This window comes from Ptychodera flava, chromosome 6 (assembly GCF_041260155.1).
Source record: "Ptychodera flava strain L36383 chromosome 6, AS_Pfla_20210202, whole genome shotgun sequence".
NCBI classification, from domain to species: Eukaryota; Metazoa; Hemichordata; class Enteropneusta; family Ptychoderidae; genus Ptychodera; species Ptychodera flava.
In genome coordinates this window covers 37,526,139-37,552,632 of record NC_091933.1, presented here as the reverse complement: position 1 = coordinate 37,552,632, position 26,494 = coordinate 37,526,139, and the positions used below count along the sequence as shown (strand labels likewise).

The window sequence follows — 26,494 nt, the reverse complement described above, 5'->3', positions numbered from 1 at the left end:
AATACTGTCATGTAAAATTGTCTTAAGTTGGAGATAACTTTGAGTAATTGATGTGTAAATAGTGTGCAAAAGTGATGTTCAGGGCTACCTTACCTGAAATTCCTCGCCACCGACCACATTGGATCGCATAGGACATGTGCCACCAGCGCTTGCTTCAATGAGTCCTTGCTGGCACTGTGATTCCCGCAGTGTCTGCATACAGCATACTGTCATGATCCGTAGACAGCTGTCCTGATCCTCGTCCTTGACATCTGCAATGGGCATGGAGTAATCTGTACAGCCTTGTGTCTGTCCTGCCAGTGCCTCACCTCGGATGCAACATTCTTCCTTGATGTCAAGCATGATACCTGAAATGACCAAAAGCGGCAGAGATAGCTAAGTCCTCTCATACTGTAGATAATCACTGGAGGAAACATGTTTCAAAACACTGACAAAACAGCTCTCTATTGCTCTGTGTTTGCCAGTTGTGAAAGTTGTTTTTCCAGTCCTCAGGGTTAATTTTTAATTTTATGCAAAATGTGCCTTTTGACCTTTTTGAACTTAGATTTTTAAAATTCCCCTGTTACTCAATCAAGCACATGAAGTTGCAATTATTATATCAAATGTTTTCAATAAATTACCCGCCCTTGTTCGCCTCTGTCGTCACTTCAGTGGAAATCTGAGAGAGCATTAAGTAGGCACACCTCAATGGTTGTAGTCTGGCCAAAAAAATTGAAAACATCTGGATATTGTGTCTGGTACTGAGATACTTTTCTAACCCTTTTACCACTATGGTTTGGCCTAAACCCATTCTTATCAATGGCCATTATGGACCTGTTTATAGGGATTTAGGGGTGAACACGGTAAGTTACATACACCTAGCCCAGAACAAACCCATGGAAATTCAAGGAAATGTGTGAGCATCTGCTACAGCAATTCAAAAACAAATGAAATATTGTGACTAGAGCCGACGTTTCTTTAGCTATAACAGACTAGCATAAAGGTTGATACTGTGGACATGCTTCTGTTGATGTAAAACTAATTTAAAACCTTCTTTTATGGAAAGGTGGCCATCACTTTGTTGGTACAACACATTCAAACAGTACTTCAGGCAATCTCAAAAGATGAAGATGACACAAGAAGCTTTTATATAAAGTTCTAATCATATCTCCTTTTACAAGCCTGCTGTTACCACCATCTTTTGAGCTTTCCAGAAGTGAGAAGGGTCCTGAAACTGTTTTGAATACAGGTATATCCCAAATTATTATGCATTGTGTGTTTAACATTTTGTTTTGCCATGATCATGTACACAGAAACGTGGGGCGTTCAGTGTAGAGTAACGTTCTGTGGCAACTCCAAGCGCCTGTGCACAAGTGTATGCAACTTCACCATGAAGGCATGACACTGGCATTAGATTCATTATCAGATAATTTTAGTCTAAGTTGTCTAAGTTAGAAAATTGTATTATTGAATGCTTAATATCAGATAAAATCCATAATATCATCTAAATTCTAACTTAGAATCTAACATTAGAATGACAGGAAGAGGCCAGGTGTTGAACCTATTGTTTTCTCAGATAATATCCTCTAAATTCTAACCTAAAATCTAATATTAGAAGGGACCAGGTGTTGAATCTATAGTTTTCTCAGATAATATGGTGGAAATTCTACCTTAGAATCTAATATTAGAAAGGACAAGGTGTTGAATCTATAGTTTTCTCAGATAATATCGTCTAAATTCTAACCTACAATCTAATATTAGAAGGGATCAGTGTTGAATCTATAGTTTTCTCGGATAATATCGTCTAAATTCTAACCTAAAATCTAATATTAGAAGGGACCAGGTGTTGAATCTGGTTTTCTCAGATAATATCGTCTAAATTCTAACCTAAAATCTAATATTAGAAGGGACCAGGTGTTGAATCTATAGTTTTCTTGGATAATATCGTCTATATTCTAACCTAAAATCTAATATTAGAAGGGACCAGGTGTTGATCTATAGTTTTCTCAGATAATATCGTCTAAATTCTAACCTAAAATCTAATATTAGAAGGGACCAGGTGTTGAATCTATAGTTTTCTCGGATAATATCGTCTAAATTCTAACCTAAAATCTAATATTAGAAGGGAGGCCAGGTGTTGAACCTATTGTTTTCTCAGATAATATCCTCTAAATTCTAACCTAAAATCTAATATTAGAAGGGACCAGGTGTTGAATCTATAGTTTTCTCAGATAATATGGTGGAAATTCTACCTTAGAATTGAATGTTAGAGTGATAGGAAGGGGCCATGTGTCAAACCTTTATAGTAGGGTGGCCAAAGTTAAGCTAAAATGTTGCGACATATTACGCAACTCACGCACACTGAAAGTGAAATTTGATTTTCGTGAAATTTTAAACGCCATTTTTGCTGAAAATAAGTAGCTCAGTTACTGAAAAAATGGATATTTCCAATTAAAATCGATGTATGAGGCAGGTTTCATTAAAAAACTGAAGAAAAAACGATAGAAAAATAGTGTTTTTCCTCTCCAAAAATGCCACTTTGTACTGACCAGCCACAGCGCTCGAGCGGTCGCCGCTCATGGCACGCACTTCTGAATCCAGTCAATACCTATTTCGCAACGGAACTGCTTTCGGGCCCTGTGCACGCTGTCATAGAACTGTGAAACTTGGCCAGGAAGTGGCAGACCATCCCATTTACATGTAGTGGTGAGTTTTTGTTATATTCTGGGAATTTTAGCCAGCAAACAAGAGGTAAAGTGAGTACGGTAAATTCGGTGTAGATTTTTCCCATTTAGATACATATTTTTGCCATAAAACTTGTAGCATGCTCTTTTTAAACATCATTCCAACATTTCTGTGAAATATGACGAAAATCTGTCCACGAGCACAAGTACGAATCATAAAAACAAAATCGTGTTCATTCATAGACCTCAGTACAGTGTGACTCAAGATGGCGGTGGAAGGCAGTCACACTGACACACCATTGACAGCCTGCCTGAGGCTGAAGTTAGGGACAGCTATTTCTTACAATTTCATGGCTGAAAATGAACTGCATTGAAAGACAATTGGCTGTTTAAATTGATTTGTTAGAATTGAGTGTTATTAATAACATTGTGACAAAATTTCATTGTATTGTGAGCTCTAGTTTTTAAGTTATGTGAATTCAAAATTCATAAAAACATAAAATACATCCATTTTTCGATGGTACGGTGCCGCCGCAATTTTGACTAAGTCAGACAAAATATTTTCAATTTTCAACACTCACAGTTTCAAAATCCAGGACTGTGCATCAGTCAAATCTTGATTTTTCCGTAATATTGGGTAAATCTGTGTGCACAAGACACATAGTTTAATGATTCCATGTGAAGTAAATAAAAAATTATGGGTTGCCAAACTTGAAGGAATCGGCATTCATTGAAATAATTTTAAAATTTGCCGAAAATTGTCCGCGAAAAAATGGCATTTTTATTGCTTTAAAAATTCATAACTTTTGATTGGATACAGCTATTTGCATAATTTTTTTTTTATTTTTCTTCTTTTACCCCATTCTTGCTAAAAATCCATTTAAACTGTGTGTATAAACAAGAGAAAAAAATGGCTTGGCCACCCTACCTTAGTTTTTGGATTAATATTGGATAAAATTGATAATATCGTCTAAATTCTAACTTACTAGTCTAATATTACATTGATAGGAAGTGACCAAGTGTTGAACTTATAGTTTTATCACCCCCTCTAATATTGGACTCTAACTTAGAAGTTTAATAGACAATATTATGCGATAATGGCTAAAGTGCCAATGTTACAGTATCCTCCAACTTCATTCATCACCCAAAGAGCATTACAGCTTATACAACTCCCCAGATAAAAGAGATTAGGAAACTGAACCAGCTCAATGCTGTTTTGGATCAGCTTATCTTGAATAACTAATCCCTTATGGCCAAAGTCCCTGAAGCTACTATAGACACGGATACAAAATTAAGTATTTCCTGACTTTATGAAATTATCTCACTAAGGTCATCCTAGGGACCTGTAAACCAAATATTAAAGCTGTCTGACCAGCAGTTTTGAAAAAACAAGCGACCCAACAGTTGAAGAGCTCTGTTGTGTTATGTAGAGAATAACTTTTTGAGACACATGTATTGATGAAGAAGGTGGATATCTTTGATAGCTCATTTCAGGATGGCCTGACCAAAAATGGCAAAATTATACAAAATTGATGATTTCATCATAATTTCAATATATTACATTAAGATAAAGCCTAGGAACCTATATACCAAATATCAAAGCTATCAGATGAGTAACTTTTGAGAAACAAATGTTTTGACCAAAAATGGCAAAAATTTACCCAAAACTACAAAAGTTGAAGATTTCATCAAATTTCAAAATCTCACACTAAGACAACCCCTAGGAACCTGTATACCAATATCAAAGGCATCAGACAAGTACTTTTTGAGAAACACATTTTTTGACCAAAAATGGCAAAAATTGCACCAAAAATACAAAATTGCAGATTTCGTCATATATTCAATATATCATATTAAGTTTATCTGTAGGAACCTGTATACCAAATATCAAAGCTGTCATACAAGCGGTTTTGATGAAATAAAGTTTTGACCAAAAATGACAAAAAAATTCCTTAAAAATACAGATTTGCATATTTCATCACAATTTGAACAAATCTAAGTTGGGTTATCCCTAGGGACCTGTATACCAAATAACAAAGCTGTCTGACCAGCGGTTATGAAGAGGAAGATTTTTTACCAAAAACGCCTTTTTTGGCACTAATTTGTATAATTTCAAAAACATGAGCTAAAAATTAAAAAAAAGTTTCTCAAAATCATATTTTTCATCTACACAACAAATATCAAATCAGTAAGTACTGCGGTTCTCAAGATATTTGAGTAGATGGACACATCACAAACGGACATACATACATACATTCACACATACAGACTGACGACTGACGCTGGACGGATACCCATCCCAATAGCTTCTATAGACTATAATCTATAGTAGCTAAAAATGAAATGAATAAGGTGAAAACAGGATCACAAGTTAAAGTGTGAGCAATTGTCTTGGATGAGGGGCAAGGTGATGAACACCCACTCTGCCTTTCCTCTGATGGTGGCTTGCAGAAAGGCTCATTGTAATGTTGCTTATGATACGCTTGCAAGAGTTTGGTCACAGTCTAAATTCTGGATTATTCTATCTGCTACATTAATTTGTACAAGCCAACTGCCAATGAGTATTACCTATGGGAGCATGATATAGCCACTGATTTTCTGAAGTGTTTCACAGTCCTAAGAAAAGATTGAGGAGGGAATTACACTTATACTGATGTCTCTTAGGTGTTGGATTTGTTATCATTCCCTGTATTTTGTATTTTCCCTTATCCCATGGAAATTTCACCATAGTCTTGCTTCCTGATCATAAGCAATGCCAAATAGGCTAAGGAAATGGTCGACAGTATATATTTTCGACTGCCACTGGAAAACAACGGATTAATCATGGACAGTAGTCTTGCTTCGACTGTCTGTGGTCGCATCCAGCAAGATCGAGGCAACGTGTAAGATGTCAGCGGATTTGAAGGAAAACTTTGTTAAGGGTTGTTAAACTGTTTTTTTCCAGTACAACCATTTCGTTAGCATAGATGGCATCATTGATGACCGGGAAGCTAGACTATGTTAAAATTTCCTTGAGGTGAGGGAAGATTCGCCGCCCATGCGACCGTTTCTTTGCGTAGATCAGCTGTGCAGACTTTCTGTGGGATGGAATTGTATCCTTACAGGTTGGCGCTACTCAGCCAACACGGCAGAAAAAGCCAGCGCACGGTCCGTGAGCTACAATTATTGCAGCTAAACCTCTTAGCATACTCCACGACAATGTGCACCTTCAGGTACCACCATGATTAAATCAAATTTATTCAAATTAGGTTTACTTAAACTGGGTTCGTAGCGACGGGTACACTGCTGATTGTACAAGAAGATCAACGGCATTTCATTGCATTGAAAAATACTTTCTATGGAAATGAAGAAAAACCTGTGAGCTTTCAAGGTTCCTCACTTTGAAAAATTGAAAAATGCACATAAAGCAAGGAGATCTACCACGAAAGTCATGGAATACATTAATGAGCTTATTGACACCTTATAGACACTTCAAGTCTGCGTGGTAGTTTCTGAGCATTAATCTCTGTGTCAAGAAAGTCAAGAAAGGCATTAACATCACCACAGAATTTCATTGAAATTACAGTCACACTTGATCTAAGAACATACACTATACATGTATGAGCTTTGAAAACAGGAAACACAAAATCCATTGCTTATCAACACAAGACATACCAACATTAACACATTACAAAAACATCAACACTGAGGGTCTACAGCAATTAACACATGAAATAATTCTGACAATGTTCACTCCACAAAAGGGTCCCTAACTGATCTGTTTTGACAATCTTCTGTCATTGAAGCATCATTCACCACTGGCCTTCCACTGACTGTGCATAAACCTTGGAGTCTTGTCCGGAACCTGTTCATAGTTTTGATCCCTCAAAACATGCATCTAGCACAGCGTTCTGATTTTTTGTCACAGCCATAAAACTACTCATTTCTCTGGTAAAAGACTGAAAAAAATTATGTCATGTATAGCACAATGCTAGCTGCAAGTTTCTGTGGATAAAACCCACAGACAGGTTCTTGACAACTTCAGGTCTGGCTCTGTGGTTTAGTTGTTGTCACCACATACCTTTCTTGTGCAAGTAATTTAAAGGCATGGTTCAGGGATCAGATTGTCTTGCCAGGAAATTTACTAACTAGATTACAATTTCAATGAAAAAAACAAAAGGCTATGACACCTTCATAATCCTCCTACAGACTAGAATGAACTTGATCCCGATCCCTGGGATCGACTACCCTACCTTTAAGTGTACCCTCTCCCTGTCTATTGTTTACATAATGGAAATGAGCAAAGTCCCTAATATCAACAGTGAATTAGATGGTATGATCTGGTGAGTAAGGAAATACACAGAAAGTGTGGTGAACCACAGGCAGGGGGTAAGAAATCAGTATAGGGTCAATGGGCAGTACATATACTAAAGATCTTTGTGTGCGCACTGATGAAAGACACCAGCCAAGTGCTGTGTACGGATGTATCAAAGTTTTCATAATGTGCTGATTGTCTCCACAAGCTTGATCATGATGCTGGAGGCTACTCAATTGATCCAATGAGATTTACTGGACAGCGATTTCCTTCATCTACCAATATGCAATACTATGATAATCTATTGCTTATTGACACCAGCAGAGTATCGAACAGATGATATCTGAGCAAAAAGCTAAATTAAATTAATATTTGTTACTGTTTTTTTCCCAGCATGACTTCAGTAAAGACATGCATGTTACGTCATTTGTTTTTTCCTTTGGTGAGTTTGACAAAGCAGCTAACAAACAAGCAGCTAATGCACGATTGAAATTTCATATCAGAAAAGTTGATGGACACAAATGAATGAATGATGCTGCTTGTAAGTAGAGCCGACTTTCAGATTCACAGGCACAGAGCTCAGACTCAGATTCAAATTCAGATCTCAAATCCGGCAGATTATCAGCTTCAGCTCTGAGCAAACTGACTAACAGTGCACAATTTCTGAAGGAAAACCAAGAACTAAATGTCGTCAACCAGTAATACGAGAACCAAGGATTGAGGACTGTGTCTGAGGGACCACCAGGCAAATTGACTGTACTTGTTACCATTCAATGTCCCATCAGAACTTATACAGTCATGTAATTTGAGTGTTCAAGCTTGCCATTACCAAACTACCAGAGTACAGCTTTGATCCATGGCCACAATTTACAGGGGGTCCGTCTTTGATGTATCACACACTGTTAAATTTCAAACATTTAGAATATTCACCTGAAGGGGTATTGCACAAACATTGGGCTAAAAAACAGTGTTTTTTGCCCAATATCAATCTTTTTGGGATAAATTCATTCAATTGTCAGTAGTCTGTTGATTTCACATTAATGCATTGATAGGTTTTAACTTTATGTATGACAAACACTTTTAGGTTCATTCATTAAGAAAGATTTAACAATTTATGCAAATCAGCTCCAGTTTTGAACATTTCAATAGAACATAACTCCACTGTGGCCGAGTCATAAAATTATCACAGTTCATTCTTTAATACTTTACAATGAAATTTTCACTTTATTTGGCAATAAAGTACTTAGTATTGGAAAGAATGATTTCAATTTCGCATATCATTATTTTAATCACTTTTTGAATGTTAGTCTTTGGGTTCCCGCCATTGAAGAATGAGATTATCGTTGATGATGCAAAACAAAAATATATTTAAACTCAAGTTTCAAATGAGATATTACATTACATAAAGTAGTGTTAAGTCTCTGATTTAAATTATTTTGATTATTCATAACAAATCCAAGTTTTTCCCCCAAACATGTACCCACTTTGTGCTTTGAGTTAACTTTTGCTCTCATACAAAACTTCAGATTCTCTGCTTTGAAAATGTAAAATTAGCAGGTTTTTATATTATCTTGATGAGAAATAATACATGGAAAAAATGCGTCTGTGCAGTGTAACATGCAATGTCACTTTAACAGTGTTCTTTTTGAACGAGTTTCAAATCTTTTAAAACTATTTGCTTCTTCTTAAATTGATCAGAAATTTGCTTCAATTTTTAGGTATCATTAGAGGGTATTCAATGAACGAGAATCTGTCAAATTACTCTCATTCAACCAAAATTATTTGAGTTTTTTTAATCATTAAAATTCTTCAAAGTATAAAAAAATGCACAATTACTCTTCGCAGATGAGAAAACCATACATACTTGATTAAATACTTTTCTCACGCGTCTGTGAGAAAAGGAGCTGATTTACTTTCAGTAGTATTTATTTCAAAATCAGATGTTTTCAACTCTTCCAGTAATTTATGGGACAAGTAAAATGATGAATATAGCCTGCCATAATCAATATGGCCTTCCAGTTATTTCCTTTGGCTTTACGAGGTAATTGTGATGGATATCAAATTCTAAGAAATGCGGAAGACTATGTTTAACATGTACATATCTTCACAACAACAACAACAACAACAACATGTTACTCAGAATCACACTTGCGATGCTTCAAAGATGTATCTTTGTTAGTCTGTACGTGGAGAGAAAAACCAGACCCATGGGTCTGAATGACATTGCAGAGTGAACTAAAGATGTCGCACTCTGGGTGTGTCCCTGCCAATGTTGTCAACCAGTATAACAAACAAGACTGTGGCTCATTTCACTTGTCACATTTGTGGAAGCACGGCAGACCTTGAAGTGAGCCAGACTTCCCACTGACAGTCCATAGCATCTAACCACACTACTGACCGCAGACATATGTACCAGTGTACTATTATCTAATCCAATTTACATTACAATAGTAAATACAGAGTATTGAATGGGCATACACAATATGTATGGCATATTGGGCTGGAAAGCATTCTTTGAAGTGATTTCCTCTCATTGTTAGGATGACCTTTAGGGTCACTGTTCCGGTAAGCTTTACCTGGAAGTTACCTGGAGGGTTGGTACATGCATCGTTTCTATATATGGGGTTTTGTCCGATCAGCATCCTTGGCTGTGCTATCGGTAACAAATCGTCAAGTGAGTTGTTCTAAACATCAAATTTCCTGTTCAACATTCAGGTCGAGGTCTCTGTTTCCTTCAGATCTCCAAATGTGACAATGTTTATATACATCTATTTATATCCATAAATGAACTCTCTCTTTTCTTCACTTACTTTAACTGTCAAACTGGATATAATCAAATCCATTTATTGTACAAGACAGTTTCTTGTTCAATGTCCAATATAATGTTGAAATGCGGATTGTTCACAATGTATGTTGTGTTCTTGTCTGGACAAGAAATTCATTAGCAAACAATAACACTGTAAAAAGGTGACAATGTGTTACGCATTGAAGGCTAAAACTTTGTATTTAACATATTTTAGAGTGAAGCGAGCAAGAAAATGTACTCTTTCATAAAAATATTGAAAATACCATAAAGCTGTTGAACCTCATAATTCTAGCACAAATAGTTCTTTGACTGAATATGACAAAATATGGTGTCTTTCAAAGAGCTTTGGGTTGGACATTGAACATGTCTCCTTGTCTGTCAGATTCAAAGCTATTCTGGTTGCTATAACGCTGTCCCTATCATGCCTATACATTGCATAAAAGAAGTTTCGTTGTTTACTTAGGTTCATGCAGCTGAGTTTGAGAATTCAATGGCAAATCAAACCAAAAATTCATGATTTATCTTGTTAAATCTGTGATCTTGCATGTTTCAATAAAAAATAAGTCCCTCAGTATTCGTCAGTAACATGGCTTTCTTTTTGCTGAAACGCAGAAGATTTACTCAAGAAGTTGAATTTCTGAAATCAAAAAATCAAAATCTCCCTTTCCTATACAAGAAATGCAACGTCCTCATGTTCGATAAATATCAAAGAACTTTTTCATAATAAGCTTTTGGAAATCAAACAGCTATTGCTGGATTGTAGACACTCAATTATTGAAGTTAAATTTTGGTGTTGCAAATGTGTCAAGAAATGATCAAGGTAAATCAGATTGGTTCTAGGGACTTGGAGACTCTACCAGTACATGTGTGAAAGAAACCATATATCAATTCTGAAAGATCCAAATGTTGCAAAAAAAGACACTCCACACTCTGGCATAGAACTTGCATTGTCAACAGCTTAGCACACAGTGGCAAATAAACCAACAGTTGTAAACTAAATGGGTACACTCCCCTTAACCAGAGATTTGGTTTGTTTTATTTTAACCCAGGCTATAAACTAGTCCAAATAGGTGGTGTGATACTACAGAGGGCTGGCTATCAGCTGCTACCCTTTTGCCGCTTTGCCTGTTTTGAATTCCCTGTGGTAGTAGTCAACAAACCTCTGCCTTTTGCCTTCACTCATAGCATATAAATCATCCAATCTGTAATGGGTATCCAGGGATTACAGTTCATACAATTCTTATAAGTGAAGCCGAGAAGACTGGCCCACCAAGGTGAACTTTCTCACACTTTTACACATGCCAAACTTGTTAGAACATTATCTGCACAACAGCAATATCTTCATTCTTTGTGGGGAGAATGCTCTTGAGTTAATTTCATAGTAAATATAAGTGTCTTTAACGCACACACTGAACAAGCTAATCACACTATGGTAACAATTCTGAAAGATTTCTATAGAAATGTAAGTGTCTCAGAGCAGTGAAGAAGTTAATGCGATTTGGTCAAAGACAGTTCATGTGAAGAGAACATTCATAAACTCAAAAATCTGAAATAATATTAAAGAATAGACCCAAAAATAACTTTTCTGAAGTGCCCCCTTTGCGGTTAATGACCCAACCATGATCACAGCAGGGTACATAAACCACAAACTAGACTGTGATACCCACAGGCAAATAAACACATACTGGCGAAGGCATTGCCTCTGTATGGCTTCTCGAAATTTACAACAGCACTGCTTTCAGAGTTTGTAAAGAACTGAACCGAATGAAAAACATGCAACAACTGCTTTGCCATTTAATTTGGAAACCTTCACACTGACACAAAAACTGTCAATGTGATGGGGTATTCCAAAGAGATTTCAGAGTCCCAAACGGTTCCAGGTACAGGGTGACAACACAACACAGAGAGAGAAAATCAACTCTACCTTCAACTTGAATGCTGGAAATTACAGCAAAGAGCAGACACATCCACTGCAGCTCCATCTTGCCGTCACTTCAGGTTCCCGATGAGCCAAAGTTGAAGTGGAGAGAACAAAACTTTTTTTTCCAGGAAAACAGAAGGATGTGTCCGAATTCCCTTTTGAATGCCCGATTTCCTCTCCTTTCTACTGTGCGCACCGAGAGATAAAGTTCCTGTCACTGCTGCAAAGGATCAAACAAACAAAGACTAAATGAGTTTCCTGGGACATTCCATTACTGCAATGGGTAAGGTCTGTGCAAAGTCATCAATGGAATGTGCCATTATTTCTTGCAGATGTGGTTAAACGCTAGGTTTCTGATTTAAAGTCACTATTTGACAATTCTTTTCTGAATGCTACTATAGTCACACATTTTGTGCAGGGACCATTTGTTGAAGAAACAGAACATTTCCTACAGTTTTTCCCATCAAACAGTTAGTTGCATAAGAGGCAAGTTGCATAAAACTCTGTAATAACCATAAATCATAGGATTACATATCTTTTATGTCTGAGCATATCAAGACCAGGGTGAATACTGGACAGACCCTTTGCTTGATTTATATCAATGGAAAGCCTCTCAGTTGCCACATGTCTAAGCTTTAAAGAAAATATACTGCAGGCATTTACCCTTGTACATAAAAAACCAGGAGGCAAATTCACACAGTAAAAGTGTTAATCCAGGGCCGTCCTCTCACCTTGGGGTTGAACGTTCTTTCAGATAATACCAATGACAGTTCAATGTGAGTGGCTAGCGTTAAAACCCTCTTCCAGCTGCCCTAGTTACACTATGGTCAGGTTTTGCCGATAACAGTGAACTCTGCCTGGAGTGCATTACATCAGCCAATGAACGAATGGTGTAGCTACTGCAGCCCAGTAGTCAACTGATATTTCTACGACTAGCTACTGCTTTCCCAGAACTTTCCCCTTCTAAATGTTTTAACATTCTGCAGTGCAGACAGAAAATTAAAATATTTTTGAAGTGAATGACACAAACAGCATGTAAAAGTCCAGTGTATCAACATCACTGCTCTGTTTTTTACAGAGGAACAAAAACATGCCAGAAGCCAGCAGGTGATCAAGTGTGTGCAGAACAACCAATTGACTTCCAATTGACAATAATTAAAAGCAGGGAAGTCACAGCCACCTAAATACGTAACCCATGCCCTTAACACACAATTTCCTAAACTGTCTAGAGTTAAGCAGATGCTGTGAGTTGATTCTAGGCCAGGATGATACTGCTCATGCAACTTTTTTTACTACATACCGTAGTCCCTAGTGATAGGTATACACAGGACGGCCCCAATTTTTTTGTCTTATGGCCTGATCGGCTGTATATTTAATCACAAGCAATTGTGTTGTATACTGTGGACAAAATTCAAACTTTCACCTGAGAAAAGTAGACTCCCTTGTCAGGAATTTTCTACATTGTGCAATAAAATGTCATTGAAACAAAATTTATAGAATATAGTTTGCCAAAGGTGAATGATTTACACAAAGGCTCCGCCAACTATAGGCTTTGCATAATGGTGTTGTGTCTGTTGGTACTGTCATATTATTGAGTTTTGGAATGCGAACATTTGGAAGTTATTAATTTTTATGACTTGTTCATCTATCATTTATGGTCAGGGTAGCAACACTGATGGGATGTGGCCAGTTTTTAGGATGCTGTCAGAGGTTTATTCGTAAAGTACACACTCCATCTTAAAGCCCGGTGCGGACTTAATCCAAAAATCTTGCAACATATTTATATAACGATTAAAATTTCAAAGGAAAACAAAAGACAGAAACACCTCATAATCTTCTTAACACCATAGTTAATCCTGATCCCGGGTCTTTTCGAGCCGGGATTTAAAGCCAGAGAGTGTTGAAGGTTGATGCTACAATAGCATGGTTTCCAGACTGTAAACAAAGCACACATCACTTCCTGAGCACAGCCCCAATTTTTTTTTTCAATTTTAAGATTTAACAATTATCATGATAGCTTTCCTTACATCATTCTATCCACCAAGAATTTATTCCAGATTACAAAACTCTGTTTGAACTTGTATGAATGAAGCATGAATCTCTGTAGGCTTCAAATGTATTAAAATTTAGCAGATGGAAAAAATTAAGAAACTGTAGGCTGTCTATAATTTCATATTTGATATGCAAAATCACCTTAATTTGCTAATAGTGTGCCTTGAAAACTCTTTATTTGCAGAACTGAAATTTGCATAATTTATGATGGTCCACCTCTGAATCCCCCCCCCCCCCATATCACTTTCTCTCAAAAGGGTACACAGTCCTTGTAGCCGACAATGAGATGCAAATGATATGCGGTAAAGGTCTCCTCGACTAACTTTCAGCTCGTTGTTCACTTTCTACTATTTTTATAGTATTTTATACAAAGGCACAGACTTATTCTACCTTCAACTTAAAGCTGATAGTGATTTTTGTAGCTCATTCTTTACTAATTTCATAGTTTTTGGTAGCTGGTAACAGACACTTCGTGTTCATGTCGGCTACATGGACGATCTGCTCTCAAAAGGGGGTCAATTCCCGCTTGTGAGGGAAACCTGGAGAAAACACTGCTCTATATGTCATCTTCTGACAAGAAAAGCTAGTGAATACCACAACTACAATTAATTGGTAACTAGCACTCACCACATGGTTGTGACATTTGTACGTTTCCACGGTGGCAGATAAGCACACTTTCCAGTTCTGGCAGTGAAGATGCAAGATGAGGCGCTATACCATGTTTAATACACGATGCCTTGTCTGTACATGAACTTATCTAAAAACTTTTCTGGTTTCATCTCCATGATCAAGGTGATCTGTTTCCTTTGGTTTTCAATTTGCCAGCAACACCTCCACGTTGTTGACCTGTTCATCCCAATTCCTCCATCAGTAGGTCCATACTTACCTTTTTGATAACTACCGGTATGGGTATGGGCTAGTCTGCAGGCCACGATGGTAAAAGGGATCAACTTCCATATAAATGACGTTGTTAATACTTCATCGACTGCACATGTTCATGTAATACCAGTACTTACAGGATTTTCCTCACAGCAGTTAGATATTGAAAACCTCACAAACTGCTGTCCCCCTACCAATTATACCCTAAATAAGCTAACTTATCATTATTTAAAAAAGTCATCGTTGATGACACAGTCCCCTTGTCCATTTTGTCATAATCTTTGGTGTATAGGTAGCTGTGGAATGACATTGATGCAACGGGTGCATCAGGCCTGTGACTTGCATAATAAAGTAATCTGAGGAACGTTCAATAAAAGACTCATCTTTGCCGGTGTTGACCACTAAAGGAACTTTTGATTACATCACACATAACGATGCCCTCACTGCCTCTAGTGTCATGACAGCACATACTATACACATGGTTTGGTGGAATTTTCGAAATGGTATGGGATCGGGTATGTTGTTGTAATCAGCCATTTTGGATCATATAATAAAACAAATTAATGTGCACAAGAATGCAGCCATATCACGTTTAAACAAAATCAGTCCATTGAAGGACAGTGACCTATGTTTATAAAATATAAATCAAATGGCTGTCTATTGACCATATGGATCGTAGCACAAAATTAGTAGACATGCATAAGTATGCCATAGTACTTTATCTTTGTACCAAGTCTCAACAACATTGGATAAGGAAAATTTGCATATGATTAAGCCTCAAAGACATGAAAAAATCCAAAAATGACAATCTGGCAGCCATATTGGAACATGTCACGAAGTAAATTGACATGTATACATGTATGTGTGCCATAGTGCTTGATCTTTGTGCCAAGTTTGGACAAAATGGGTTTAATGACCTTTGAATTATGCTTCAAAGACATGCAAAATTCCAACAAATGGCAGTTCTGCAGCCATATTGGATCCTATCGCAAGGTTAATTGATACATGCATATGTATGCCATAGTGCTTTGCCTTTGTGCCAAGTTTGAACAAAATCAGTTCAAGGATGTTTGAGTTATGGTTCAGAGACATGAGAAAATCGCAAAAAAATGGACGCCTGTCGGCCATATTGGATCATATCATGAAATAAAGTGGCGTTCATATGAAGGGCATAATGTTTTGCTTTTGTGCCAAATTTGAACAGAATCGGTTCAAGGATGTCTGAGTTATGGTCCAAAGACATGAAAAATCGCAACAAAATGGCTGCCTCACGCCCATATTGGATTGTATCGCAAAATAATTTTACATGCACATGAGGGCCATAGTGTTATGCCTTTGTGCCAAGTTTTAACAGAATCTGTTCAAGGATGTCTGAGTTATGATCCAAAAACATGAAAGATACCAACAAAATGGCCGCCTCACGCCCATATTGGATCGTATCGCAATATAATTTGACAAGCATATGTAGGCCATAGTGTTATGCCTTTGTGCAAAGTTTGAACAGAATCGGTTCAAGGATATTTGAGTTATGGTTCAAAGACATGAAAAAATCGCAAACAAAATGGCTGCCTCGCGGCCATGTTGGATCGTATCGCAAAATAATTTGACATGCACATGAGGGCCATAGTGTTATGCCTTTGTGCCAAGTTTTAACAGAATCTGTTCAAGGATGTCTGAGTTATGATCCAAAAACATGAAAGATACCAACAAAATGGCCGCCTCACGCCCATATTGGATCGTATCGCAATATAATTTGACAAGCATATGTAGGCCATAGTGTTATGCCTTTGTGCAAAGTTTGAACAGAATCGGTTCAAGGATATTTGAGTTATGGTTCAAAGACATGAAAAAATCGCAAACAAAATGGCTGCCTCGCGGCCATGTTGGATCGTATCGCATAATAATTTGACATGCACATGTAGGCCATAGTGTTATGCCTTTGTGCCAAGGTTGAACAGAATATGTTCAAGGATGTCTGAGTTATGGTCCAAAGACATGAAAAATCGCAACAAAATGGCCGCCTCGCGCCCATATTGGATCGTATCGTGATATAATTTAAGATGGATATAAAAGCCATAGTGTTATGCCTTTGTGCCAAGTTTGAACAGAATCTGTTCAAGGATGTTTGAGTTATGGTCCAAAGACATGAAAAATCGCAACAAAATGGCCGCCTCGCGGCCATATTGGATCGTATCACAAAATAAATCGACGTGCATCTGTAGGTCATAGTGCTATGCCTTTGTGCTGAGTTTGAACGAAATGGTTCAGCAGTGTTGAGAAACTGTTGATGACGGACGGACGGACGGACGGACGGACGCACAGACGGGACCCAATCTATAAGTCCCCGCCGGACTTCGTCCGCGGGGACTAAAAAGAATTTTTTTATAGTTCTAAACATATCATCTAATCAGAACAGTTTACAGCAACTCATTTCTTGAGGTTTCACTTCAACGTTGTATTATGATGGTGAAATACCAGAAAATTTTTAACTTTATGCCATCCCCCTATGAAACCAACCAAGTCAGTCTTTCCACATGATTGTTTTTTTTTCATTCTGCATGATTTGATAGGTCACCTATGCAGTGTTTTTGTTAAGGATGGTAAGCAGCTAAATGTTACCGGGGTTCCCAGTCATTTTACCTGGGTTCCCCTTGGTATATCAATGCAATCAAATAGAGGGACAGCAGCAATGTTACCTGGGTTCCCAAATCATTTACCAATATTCCCCAACCTTTATAGCAAAAACACTGATATGCTATTGGGAATCTCAAACATGTGTTGAGAAGTGGACAACAAGCAAGTTTACCTGATATGCCCTACTGTTGGGTAGAACAATTTAAGAAAGTGCTATTATGATTTGGCAATAAACCAACCCCGATGGCTGGTATACCTTGGAGATTTTGATTAGTTCACCAAATTCAGGTAACAAGTAATAGTAAGTGGGCATGTGGAGTGAACTGGTCAGAAGCGATTGGTACAGCATATGAATATTCTTCATGGGAGCTATTTTATTTTTTCTTGACATGAAAAACATTAAAACAGCCAATTATCCAAGGATGCAGTCAAGATTCATAAAGAATTGGGATCTGAAATTTACAAAAAACTTGATCCACAAGAACAATGTTGTCATAAATGTTCTGGATTAAACCCCCTAACATAATGTCAAAAAATTTCAAAATTCAGATGATTTGGTGGGCACTTGGCTGTTTTATCCTATTACAGTAATTAGGTGATGATGTCAGTGACGTGTACAGCTTTTTCCAGTTTGGTCAGTTCGAAACAAAAAAGGAAATAGTGGCCCATTGTAGGAATTCCATTCCATTTCAACTATCAATCATTTACATGTTGTTTTTCTCTAACCTCTGTAAATTAACTTACCTACAGAAGCAGGGATTTATTCGGCCTCTTGTAGTTAAATCACATTTATATATATTTGGCATTTTGGGCATGGTTTTGGGATGAGAACAAACATTAAGGAAACACACCATAAGTTACAGCTGATGGAGATTTAGTTGGGTTGTTCCAGATTTGTAATTATTTTTTTTCTGGTCTGTTCATAAAATTTTTACGGTAATTAAGGTTCTTGCGACAGACTTGCCGCCTGGAGATTTGAATACAGAGTGCACAGTTATTCTCCATTGACCAATTTACATAGTTTACATAAATACCATTAAATTGCACTTCAAGAATTCACTTCTAATGGACTTTAGGTACAGTTATAATTTGTTTTGATTTGTCTCCTGCTGATGACAGCCATACAATGGCCTCTATACTGATGTTTGTTACACATTCATTAACTTTCAATCAATCAGAGTTACAAACCAAGTGGGGACAAGTCACCTCCCAAGACACATAATTGGCTTCCCGCAAATTCCATCAAATAAACAATGCCACACGTTTAAAGTTCATTTCGGTTTATTTCTAAACACGGATAAAATTTTGTTCTGTTAACATTTAGGAAAGACTGAAAACATACGTTGTCAAAAGCAACTTGAATGAAACACTAAAAACTACGAAGGATTTGCTAGAATACTATCTAAACTTTTACAACTAATGTCTCAATTCTGTGTAAAAATGTCCATTTTGAAAATACAGGGACAAGAAAGGAGTTTGGAATGGAAGTTATATGAAAACAATTTTCTATCATAAAGTTTGAATAATTCATCAGAAAATACCAGATTAATAAGGCAAAGCATCAAAAACAACAGAAACAGCTGAACTGTACTGTGCTCAGACAGGCAAATTGACAAGACTTTCTTGGGTACCAAAGTAACGTCGTGTATCTTTTTTGTACATTCCAATATTACAAGATTCAAGGTAGGTTGCCATGTTCTGAGAGGTCTTAACCCTTTCACCCCCAGTTCTCTGTATACAGGTCCAACTTTACCATAGAAAACAATGGATTTGGGACAAACCATGGTGGTGAAAGGGTTAAAGGTGAATGAAACCCATTGGCAAAAGGCAACTTGTGAAACATCCATTGCTTTACCATCGCTGTATTTTGTTTAGTAGTGATTCCGAGTAAAACTGGAGATGTCAGCTATCAGTGAGTAGCTGCCCAGAAACAAGCCCTACCTCTTACAGCATTGCCTGCTGGCAAACACAAGGATGCAACTTGTCAAATATGTTCTGCTGGCTTGTTTTGACAATATGAAGCATAACACAATACAAACATTTTGAAATGCCTAGCCACACTCTGCAGGATGTCTGTAGACTGGTCAATGTGACAATCAACCTCTTGTTTTAATAGATTTGTGGATACTTTTCTGCTGTTATGACTACAGATATTGAACACACTACACCTGAGTTGTGCCTACTGAGACATTCACAATTTACAGAAAAAACTTCTCAGGGAAAAGTTGATGTCTTTAGTTTGAACACACAGTCTGAAGACAAGCACTATGTGATTTCTGCAGCCTGTGGAAGAGACATCCTGCAAAAATGTATTGTGTGTAAAGAGATGTCATACAAACTCACATCTCATGTCCCCACAAAATATTTCATGACATCCAAAATGACAGAAAGACTGAAGCACATAAACAGTAATGAGAGGTCATCCTGTGATATTTGAGAAGTATAATGCATGTTAGCCCACCTCATGGCAGTGTATTTTACCTCCGGGATAAACTATATGTACTAGCATATGCAATCATTATTTTAGTATATCTCAACACTAAGGGACCGATGTTTGGATTATAATATATATCAAAATATGCACAAAAGGGGTGGTGAGAATACTGAAAGGGTACACAATCAACATGAACTAAATCTAGTGATTACTTTTATCTTCCAGCTTTGGTGGGACTTGCAGGGTTCATTGAAGCCCATCCCGGAGGGTCGGAATATTCTGTCAGATCCACTGTCAATGTCTTGCTGATCACGCAGTCTCCTTGCTGTTTATGGGATAGAGAAAGAACAACAAAATGAAAATAAGCTCTTTTGGGTATTTATATACATACCAAATATGAGCTAACTAGGCAGTTTGCATTTAATACTATCGACATTACATAGACTGTAGTCTATGTTTATTCAGGGGCTGTATTTGCATTTACTGTTATATCCAAAGACTGCAAGAAGAGTCAATACTTGAAGAAACTTGGTGATCACGTAGAGAAGTTTCCATTTTTAATATAAATGACATGAACAACTATAACTCAAACTTTGATATTTCATTCTATGGGTTATCAACATCAAAGAGTACATCTTCAGCATATCAAACTAACTCAAACCGAAAGTAAAATACATCCTTGGTGTATGGTGTAAGCATGGATGTGATTTCATTTTTACCTACACCTGTGACTTGGTAAAACTATCCATCAAACTCAGAAATTGAATGAACAAAAGTATGCCTGTATTTCTCTATACACTTACGCAAGTGTTTTTTTTTCAATTTTCAATGCCATCACATATTTCTTGTCTGTACAATGCAGTGTTCAGGGTCTGTAGCATAACCCGCTAGCTTGGCTCCCTATACAGTCAAAGGTACTCACATCACTAGAGTGCCAAACATAGATAACATCTGGTTCTTTCAAAAAATAATCAGCATCATAATTAATTTGAAACCCCATCCCTTTCAAAAAAGAGTGAAATTATAAAATGGCTATTACATCCTGCTGGAGCATAAAACTAGGGATACCACAATTTGTTTTATATCTCACCTCAGGATAAATTCCGATGAGTGCATCGGCTCTGGTGTAGAATTCTTCTTTCAGTGAGATAACAATGCACTGGAATTGACCCTCTGACTGTTCTTTGATGTAGGTGGCTACTTTACCGATGTTTGTGTTGTCCAGGGCTGCATCTATCTCATCCAGCACAAAGAACGGAGCTGGCTGATAGCTGTAATGGAGTGCAGCAAAAACATGCACAGTTTTAAAGCAAAGCAGTGTAACTCTTCTTAATGTTTTATTTCCTGCATTAACAAAACTGATACAACGTCCTTCAGAAATCTCATCAATTGTAATTACTGAATGATTTCCTCCAAATATCGTAATCCCCTCATATGTCATTGAAGAATGGTGCTCTACGCTATGGAGTTGAACTTGTTGGTTGATCACCTTTTCAAATAAAATTTAACTGGCAGTGTGCTGTAGGAACTTTGCTAATATGTTAAACACATAAACTTGTGATGGAGAGCAACATGCGCTGTTTTAATTTGTATTAGGAAAGACTTCAAAAAGGCAGTATCACCTTGAAAGATTTTGGTTCAATGATAGTATTGGTGACTGTGACATTGAAAGATTTTGGTTCAATGATAGTATTGGTGACTGTGACATTGAAAGATTTTGGTTCAATGATAGTATTGGTGACTGTGACATTGAAAGATTTTGGTTCAATGATAGTATTGGTGACTGTGACATTGAAAGATTTTGGTTCAATGATAATATTGGTGACTGTGACATTGAAAGATTTTGGTTCAATGATAATATTGGTGACTGTGACATTGAAAGATTTTGGTTCAATGATAGTATTGGTGACTGTGACATCGTTTTCAGTCATGCAAAATTAAACATTTATGCATTTTTGACTCAAAATGCGTTGATCTATATGCATGGATTGTAGCACAGTTGTATGCGAAAAGCTAAATTGTGTCCTAATGGTTCTGAGCATGTCGTATGTATCAAGTCATTTCTGCTGTGCAATAATTTGACCTCATAGGCACAGTTTAAATGATGTTTACAAAACCTTTCGAACCCTTGAGCTGTGATGGTTGAATTCTTGAACGGGTACACCTATCTTTGGAAGAGATCTTTTTGACTTTGATAAAAAAACATGCATAGTTCACTCTTCTCCAAGGCTCCATTTTCATGACATTTCTATCTTTGCTTGCCAACAACTTTTCGGCAAAGTCTATGGATATTTTGAAGTCTTTTGAGAATCTGCATAAGTGTAGTTCTGCTAGCTAGTGTTATACATCACACTGGGTACCAGTTCATCTATCACACTGGGTACCAGTTCATCTTGTGAATACTAGATATTACTCACACAGCTTATTCATTTAGAGCACAGAAATTAACTGTGTGGTACAAGGTTGCTGATTGGCAAAGACTCTGGAACATTCCATTTTAGTGTAGGTATGGCTAGCATTCTATAAAACACTGTTTCCATGAGGCATGTGGGATCAGTATTCAAGAACTGTTTGGTTCTTGGTTCACCAGAGAAAACATACTACTATTTCTGCCTGAACGAGTGGAAAATTGCCCTTGTGAACTTTAATTTGTGTTTTTAATTGCTTGCAGAATTTCACATTTTTGGGATGCATATTCTGTGTATGCAAAATGAAAAATCTAACAGAAACACTGCTATGATCCTTGCATTGTGTGTATTCTTACCTGTGAATGGCAAAGAGCAGAGCCAATGCAGCTACAGTCTTCTCACCACCAGATAAGTTATCCATCGGCCTGAACCTTTTACCAGGAGCCACACAGTTGTAGTTGATACCATCTAAGTATGGTTCTTCTGGATTCTCAGGACCCAGGAAAGCCTGGGCACTCTGATTTCGAGATAACGCCTGTGACAGAGAACATGACAACTTAAAGCTTTCAAAGTGACTCTTACAACCAAATATGCACATGATGCTTCAACTTGTTCTTTCTGCAACAATGGTACATTACTCATGTTTCAAGGAGGATGGGCAGACTGGGAAATGGGGTGAAATGGTCAATAGTATTTTTATGTCCATCATCACATCATCAAAAGATCACAACATTTGTAAACATTACTACCTATACACAGTAAACTGCCCTTGTTCTGTATATCAGCCCTTGCAAACAGATGTACCAGTGATCTTGCATGTTATTATTTGTACCAATGGCCTGGATGTCTCCATTCACTACATGCACAGTGTTTTTTGCTAAGGTTTGGCAAGATAGGTTAATGGTTTGGGAACCTCTAATACAATTGTATTGATATTCTGAGCGAAATCCTGGTAACATCACAGGGTTTCTTTTTTGAATCCTGGTAAAATTTACATGTATACCAGCCTTTATGAAACACTGGCATACCAGCAAGTTATACACCTTCAGCATGCACATTTCACGTTACATTTAGCCTATACTTTCTTTCTGTTTTCTTGGACACACTGTAAGATCTGCCTTTGTCATCTTGTGGAAATGTTTTAATCATGCACTTTCAGTTACTGACAGGTAAAGACTATTGTTACAACCATCTTAAAATGCAACTGCTTCCGATTTCAATTTTTCTCAAAAACACATTTCATTATTCAACCAGAAAAGTGGATAAACTAAAAGTATGAAGTTAAACGTCTGATCAAGACACACTAAGAGATGCACTCTGAGAAAAGCTGGCCTGATTCATGATCATGCTGTTTATACAAACTGGTACTCAGGAATAAACTATTACAAACGCTAACATGATTGATCATTTTGTAGTTCAAAGATCATGGATGTCAAGCTTACATCACTGACAACAGTTGAAAGCATTTTTTTTTCATGAAGTCACTCTCTCCACAATCATGACACCATTCAGTATTGTGTCTCACTCTTATACACTTATTTTCAATGACATACTACATGGATTCTCTTTGCGGCTTTATTGGATATGAGTCAGGCCTGAACATTGCATGGAAACTGGTGATACCAGTTTTTATACACTTTCTTTCTGATAGCTGGACATGTTAAGACTCTTTGAACACCTTATAATGCTCAATATATCATTAGTCATAGAAACAAACACATTATCCACATCCAAGAAAAATAAACTGTCTCACTGAAGTGAAAACTAATCAAAGGCCATGACTTATGGCCTTCTCAAAACAACCCTACTTCAACCAGTGGTTGCTTCTGGCTTATGTTAAAGTTGTCTGTATATTTTTCATCAAATATACTTGAACGTTTTCAGTTTCAATTTACATACAATGTAGAAATCAAAGATGGCTGAGGGAAATGAAAGCAAGTAACTATCTTGAGAAAGTGGTAATTTTGCATATCGTTCGATGCATGCCTGAAGTCCAGAGAAAAATAACATCTGGCGATACCATGAGCTTGACATCAAACATACAATCAACACATTAGTCTGGTAAAAGTGAAATCAAAATGTTGTACTTTGAAAATGCAATACAGCATAAGTTTGCCTTTACGTACACATAAAACAAAGTCTGTGCCAAAGAAAATGAATGTCCTGAAAAGTTTGAAGATACACCAAATATCTTGCATGGTCATATTTACCGGAAGATTACACGGTTGACTTGTTGTTTTATCTCTGGAGATAAGTAAACCACTTTAAAGGAGGTTAATGGGGGAAACCAATTAAATTTATCTCTGTGTGAGCAGTTGGGGAGATTTCCCAAGCATGCATGAAAGTGCCTGGTAGTGATCAACGTACAGATTTTCCAAAGTGGACAACATGCCCTTGGCAATATGCCAATGAAATAGCCAACAGTCATTGGTCTGTGAAGAGTGGGGTGATGAAGTGTAAGTTGTCAGCTTTGTTCAGTAGCTGGCAGAGTAGAGAGAAAGATACTGACTATCCTTTGCACTTCTGGGATGAAAGACACACCACAGCCAATATCAGACTCCAGTACATATGGTTGATGCCATTTGGTATCAGTTACTGCTGTACATGTGGTTGAACACATCAAATTACATGTGATGACTTTTGGCCAAGTTACAAATCCAGGAAACCTGTGCATGATCTGTATCCTCTCACAACTTTTTCACCCAGTCCCTATTACGCTACTTTCATTCTACTAATTTACTGGCACAGACACTGACACGGTGACTTGATACCAGTATACCAGCATCTTTAGTTTCCTGAGGGTCATGCGTAACGGAAGAAAGACAATGATGCTGGACTGACATTTGACATACATATGACTCTTTGTGACTTGGGTGAAAAAACACTGGATTACACCACATTTCTCTGGGTACTGTTGGCATCTACTTTCACAAGAGTCATTCACTGATTTGAATCTTTTTCCACCATGAGGACAATGAATCAAAATCATAGAACATAACTTTATTTAATTTCTAATTGCAATTCTTTCATCTTTGGTTCACAATTACTTTTGTAAGTCAAAAGACACAATCTAAGTGTTTCATCAAGGATGGCATCAAATGGGGGATTTTCCCCTTTTACCAGAAAATTCAGGGGGATTTCACCAGTTCATGTGTTCTACTTGTATCTCTAAAGTGTGACTGGCACCATTTAATGGAGGGCTGGTCCCACATGACAAATTACTAAGGGGTGCTAACATGTCAACAGAGGGGGAACCCCTCATTCCCCTGAATGAAACACTGATCTAAAGAAGGCATTTTCCACTTACAAAACCTGCACTCTGATTCACACCAAACAATGTATACACTGAGCTAAATTTCTGACAATTTGCTAATGTTGTGTTGCTTCTTTCACTTCTCTGAGACAGTAATGGGTCACTTTATAATGTATTAACTGTTGTTTCAATAAACAAATGGTACATTGGCATCTTTTGTGTTCAAGAGATTTGGGATTTCTTTGTGTCCATATCCCTGAACAATGTTCATAACACTGCAAGAGATGGATAGATATCAAATAGATGACATTACAAATGACACACACTAAAAACCTTTTGCAAAGTCCTCTTACCTTATATATTTCATCAATCCGAGTGGCAACATGTTCAAAACAACTGTTGAATCTATCAAATCGTTCTTTGCGAATTATTTCAAAGTTTTGCTTTGCTTTTTTTGCTCTCCTCCTTGCTTGTTCAAATTCATCTGAAGTCACCTGGAAGCGCTCTCGAACACCATCTAATCTGTAATTGCATAAAAGGTTTACACTTTTACTTTCCTTCAGTGGGACACCGACAGGATGTCAAAAAATACTATTGAGGAGCATTTACTCGGAAATGTTCTTATCAAGGTGATTGAAAATTGTGCACAGTCACAGGAAACTCTTATTGTACTCTTATCAGTTTTGACTTTGAAATTGACAAGGTCAAAAAGAATAAATCAGATAAGGCAAAACAGGATAAGAGATTTTATAACAGTCAGTGCACATAAATTCAAAACCCTCCTACCAACTTTTTTTGTTATGTCTAAGAATTCTGTGTATTGTTTTACAAACACAGATCAAAATTAAGAAGCATTATAAAAAAAAATCTAGCAATTACGTAGCAATGGAAAGCACACTGTATGAATAAAGAAAGTGAAATAGAAAAAGCAGTTGTCACTTCAGTTTTAGAAATAAACAATGAACTGAAATAACTTTTTCCCTGCATTAGTGCAACAGTTTATTATACATACCAGCTGTGAATATTCAATTGGTAAGAACCGAAATCATTGTTTTGGCAAGGTATCAGCAACAAACTGATGTCACAGGAAACATACAAATTCCTGCCCCTTTTCATATTTTGTAAACTGTTCTTAAAACGTGTAAATTAC

General features: G+C 37.1%; 2 protein-coding genes across 46 annotated transcripts in view; both read right to left on the bottom strand.

Annotated features, from left to right (window-relative positions):
* Positions 1 to 11,904, bottom strand: part of LOC139135673 (fibulin-5-like) — a 55,994-nt gene extending 44,090 nt beyond the window's left edge. For all 45 annotated transcript variants that reach the window (XM_070703227.1, XM_070703233.1, XM_070703231.1 and 42 more), the window contains exons 1-2: positions 11,688 to 11,904; positions 94 to 347 (exon numbers count right to left, since the gene is read on the bottom strand). In XM_070703227.1, the coding sequence (XP_070559328.1) occupies positions 94 to 347; positions 11,688 to 11,745 (312 nt within the window). In that variant the 5' untranslated portion in view covers positions 11,746 to 11,904. The remainder of the gene's footprint in view (positions 1 to 93; positions 348 to 11,687) is intronic.
* Positions 11,905 to 18,512: 6,608 nt separating this feature from the next.
* LOC139135672 (structural maintenance of chromosomes protein 1A-like) overlaps positions 18,513 to 26,494 on the bottom strand; it is a 45,168-nt gene continuing 37,186 nt past the window's right edge. Inside the window, exons 22-25 of the mRNA XM_070703226.1 lie at positions 25,698 to 25,866; positions 22,448 to 22,626; positions 20,774 to 20,954; positions 18,513 to 20,008 (exon numbers count right to left, since the gene is read on the bottom strand). Coding sequence (XP_070559327.1) covers positions 19,898 to 20,008; positions 20,774 to 20,954; positions 22,448 to 22,626; positions 25,698 to 25,866 — 640 coding nt within the window. The 3' untranslated portion in view covers positions 18,513 to 19,897. The remainder of the gene's footprint in view (positions 20,009 to 20,773; positions 20,955 to 22,447; positions 22,627 to 25,697; positions 25,867 to 26,494) is intronic.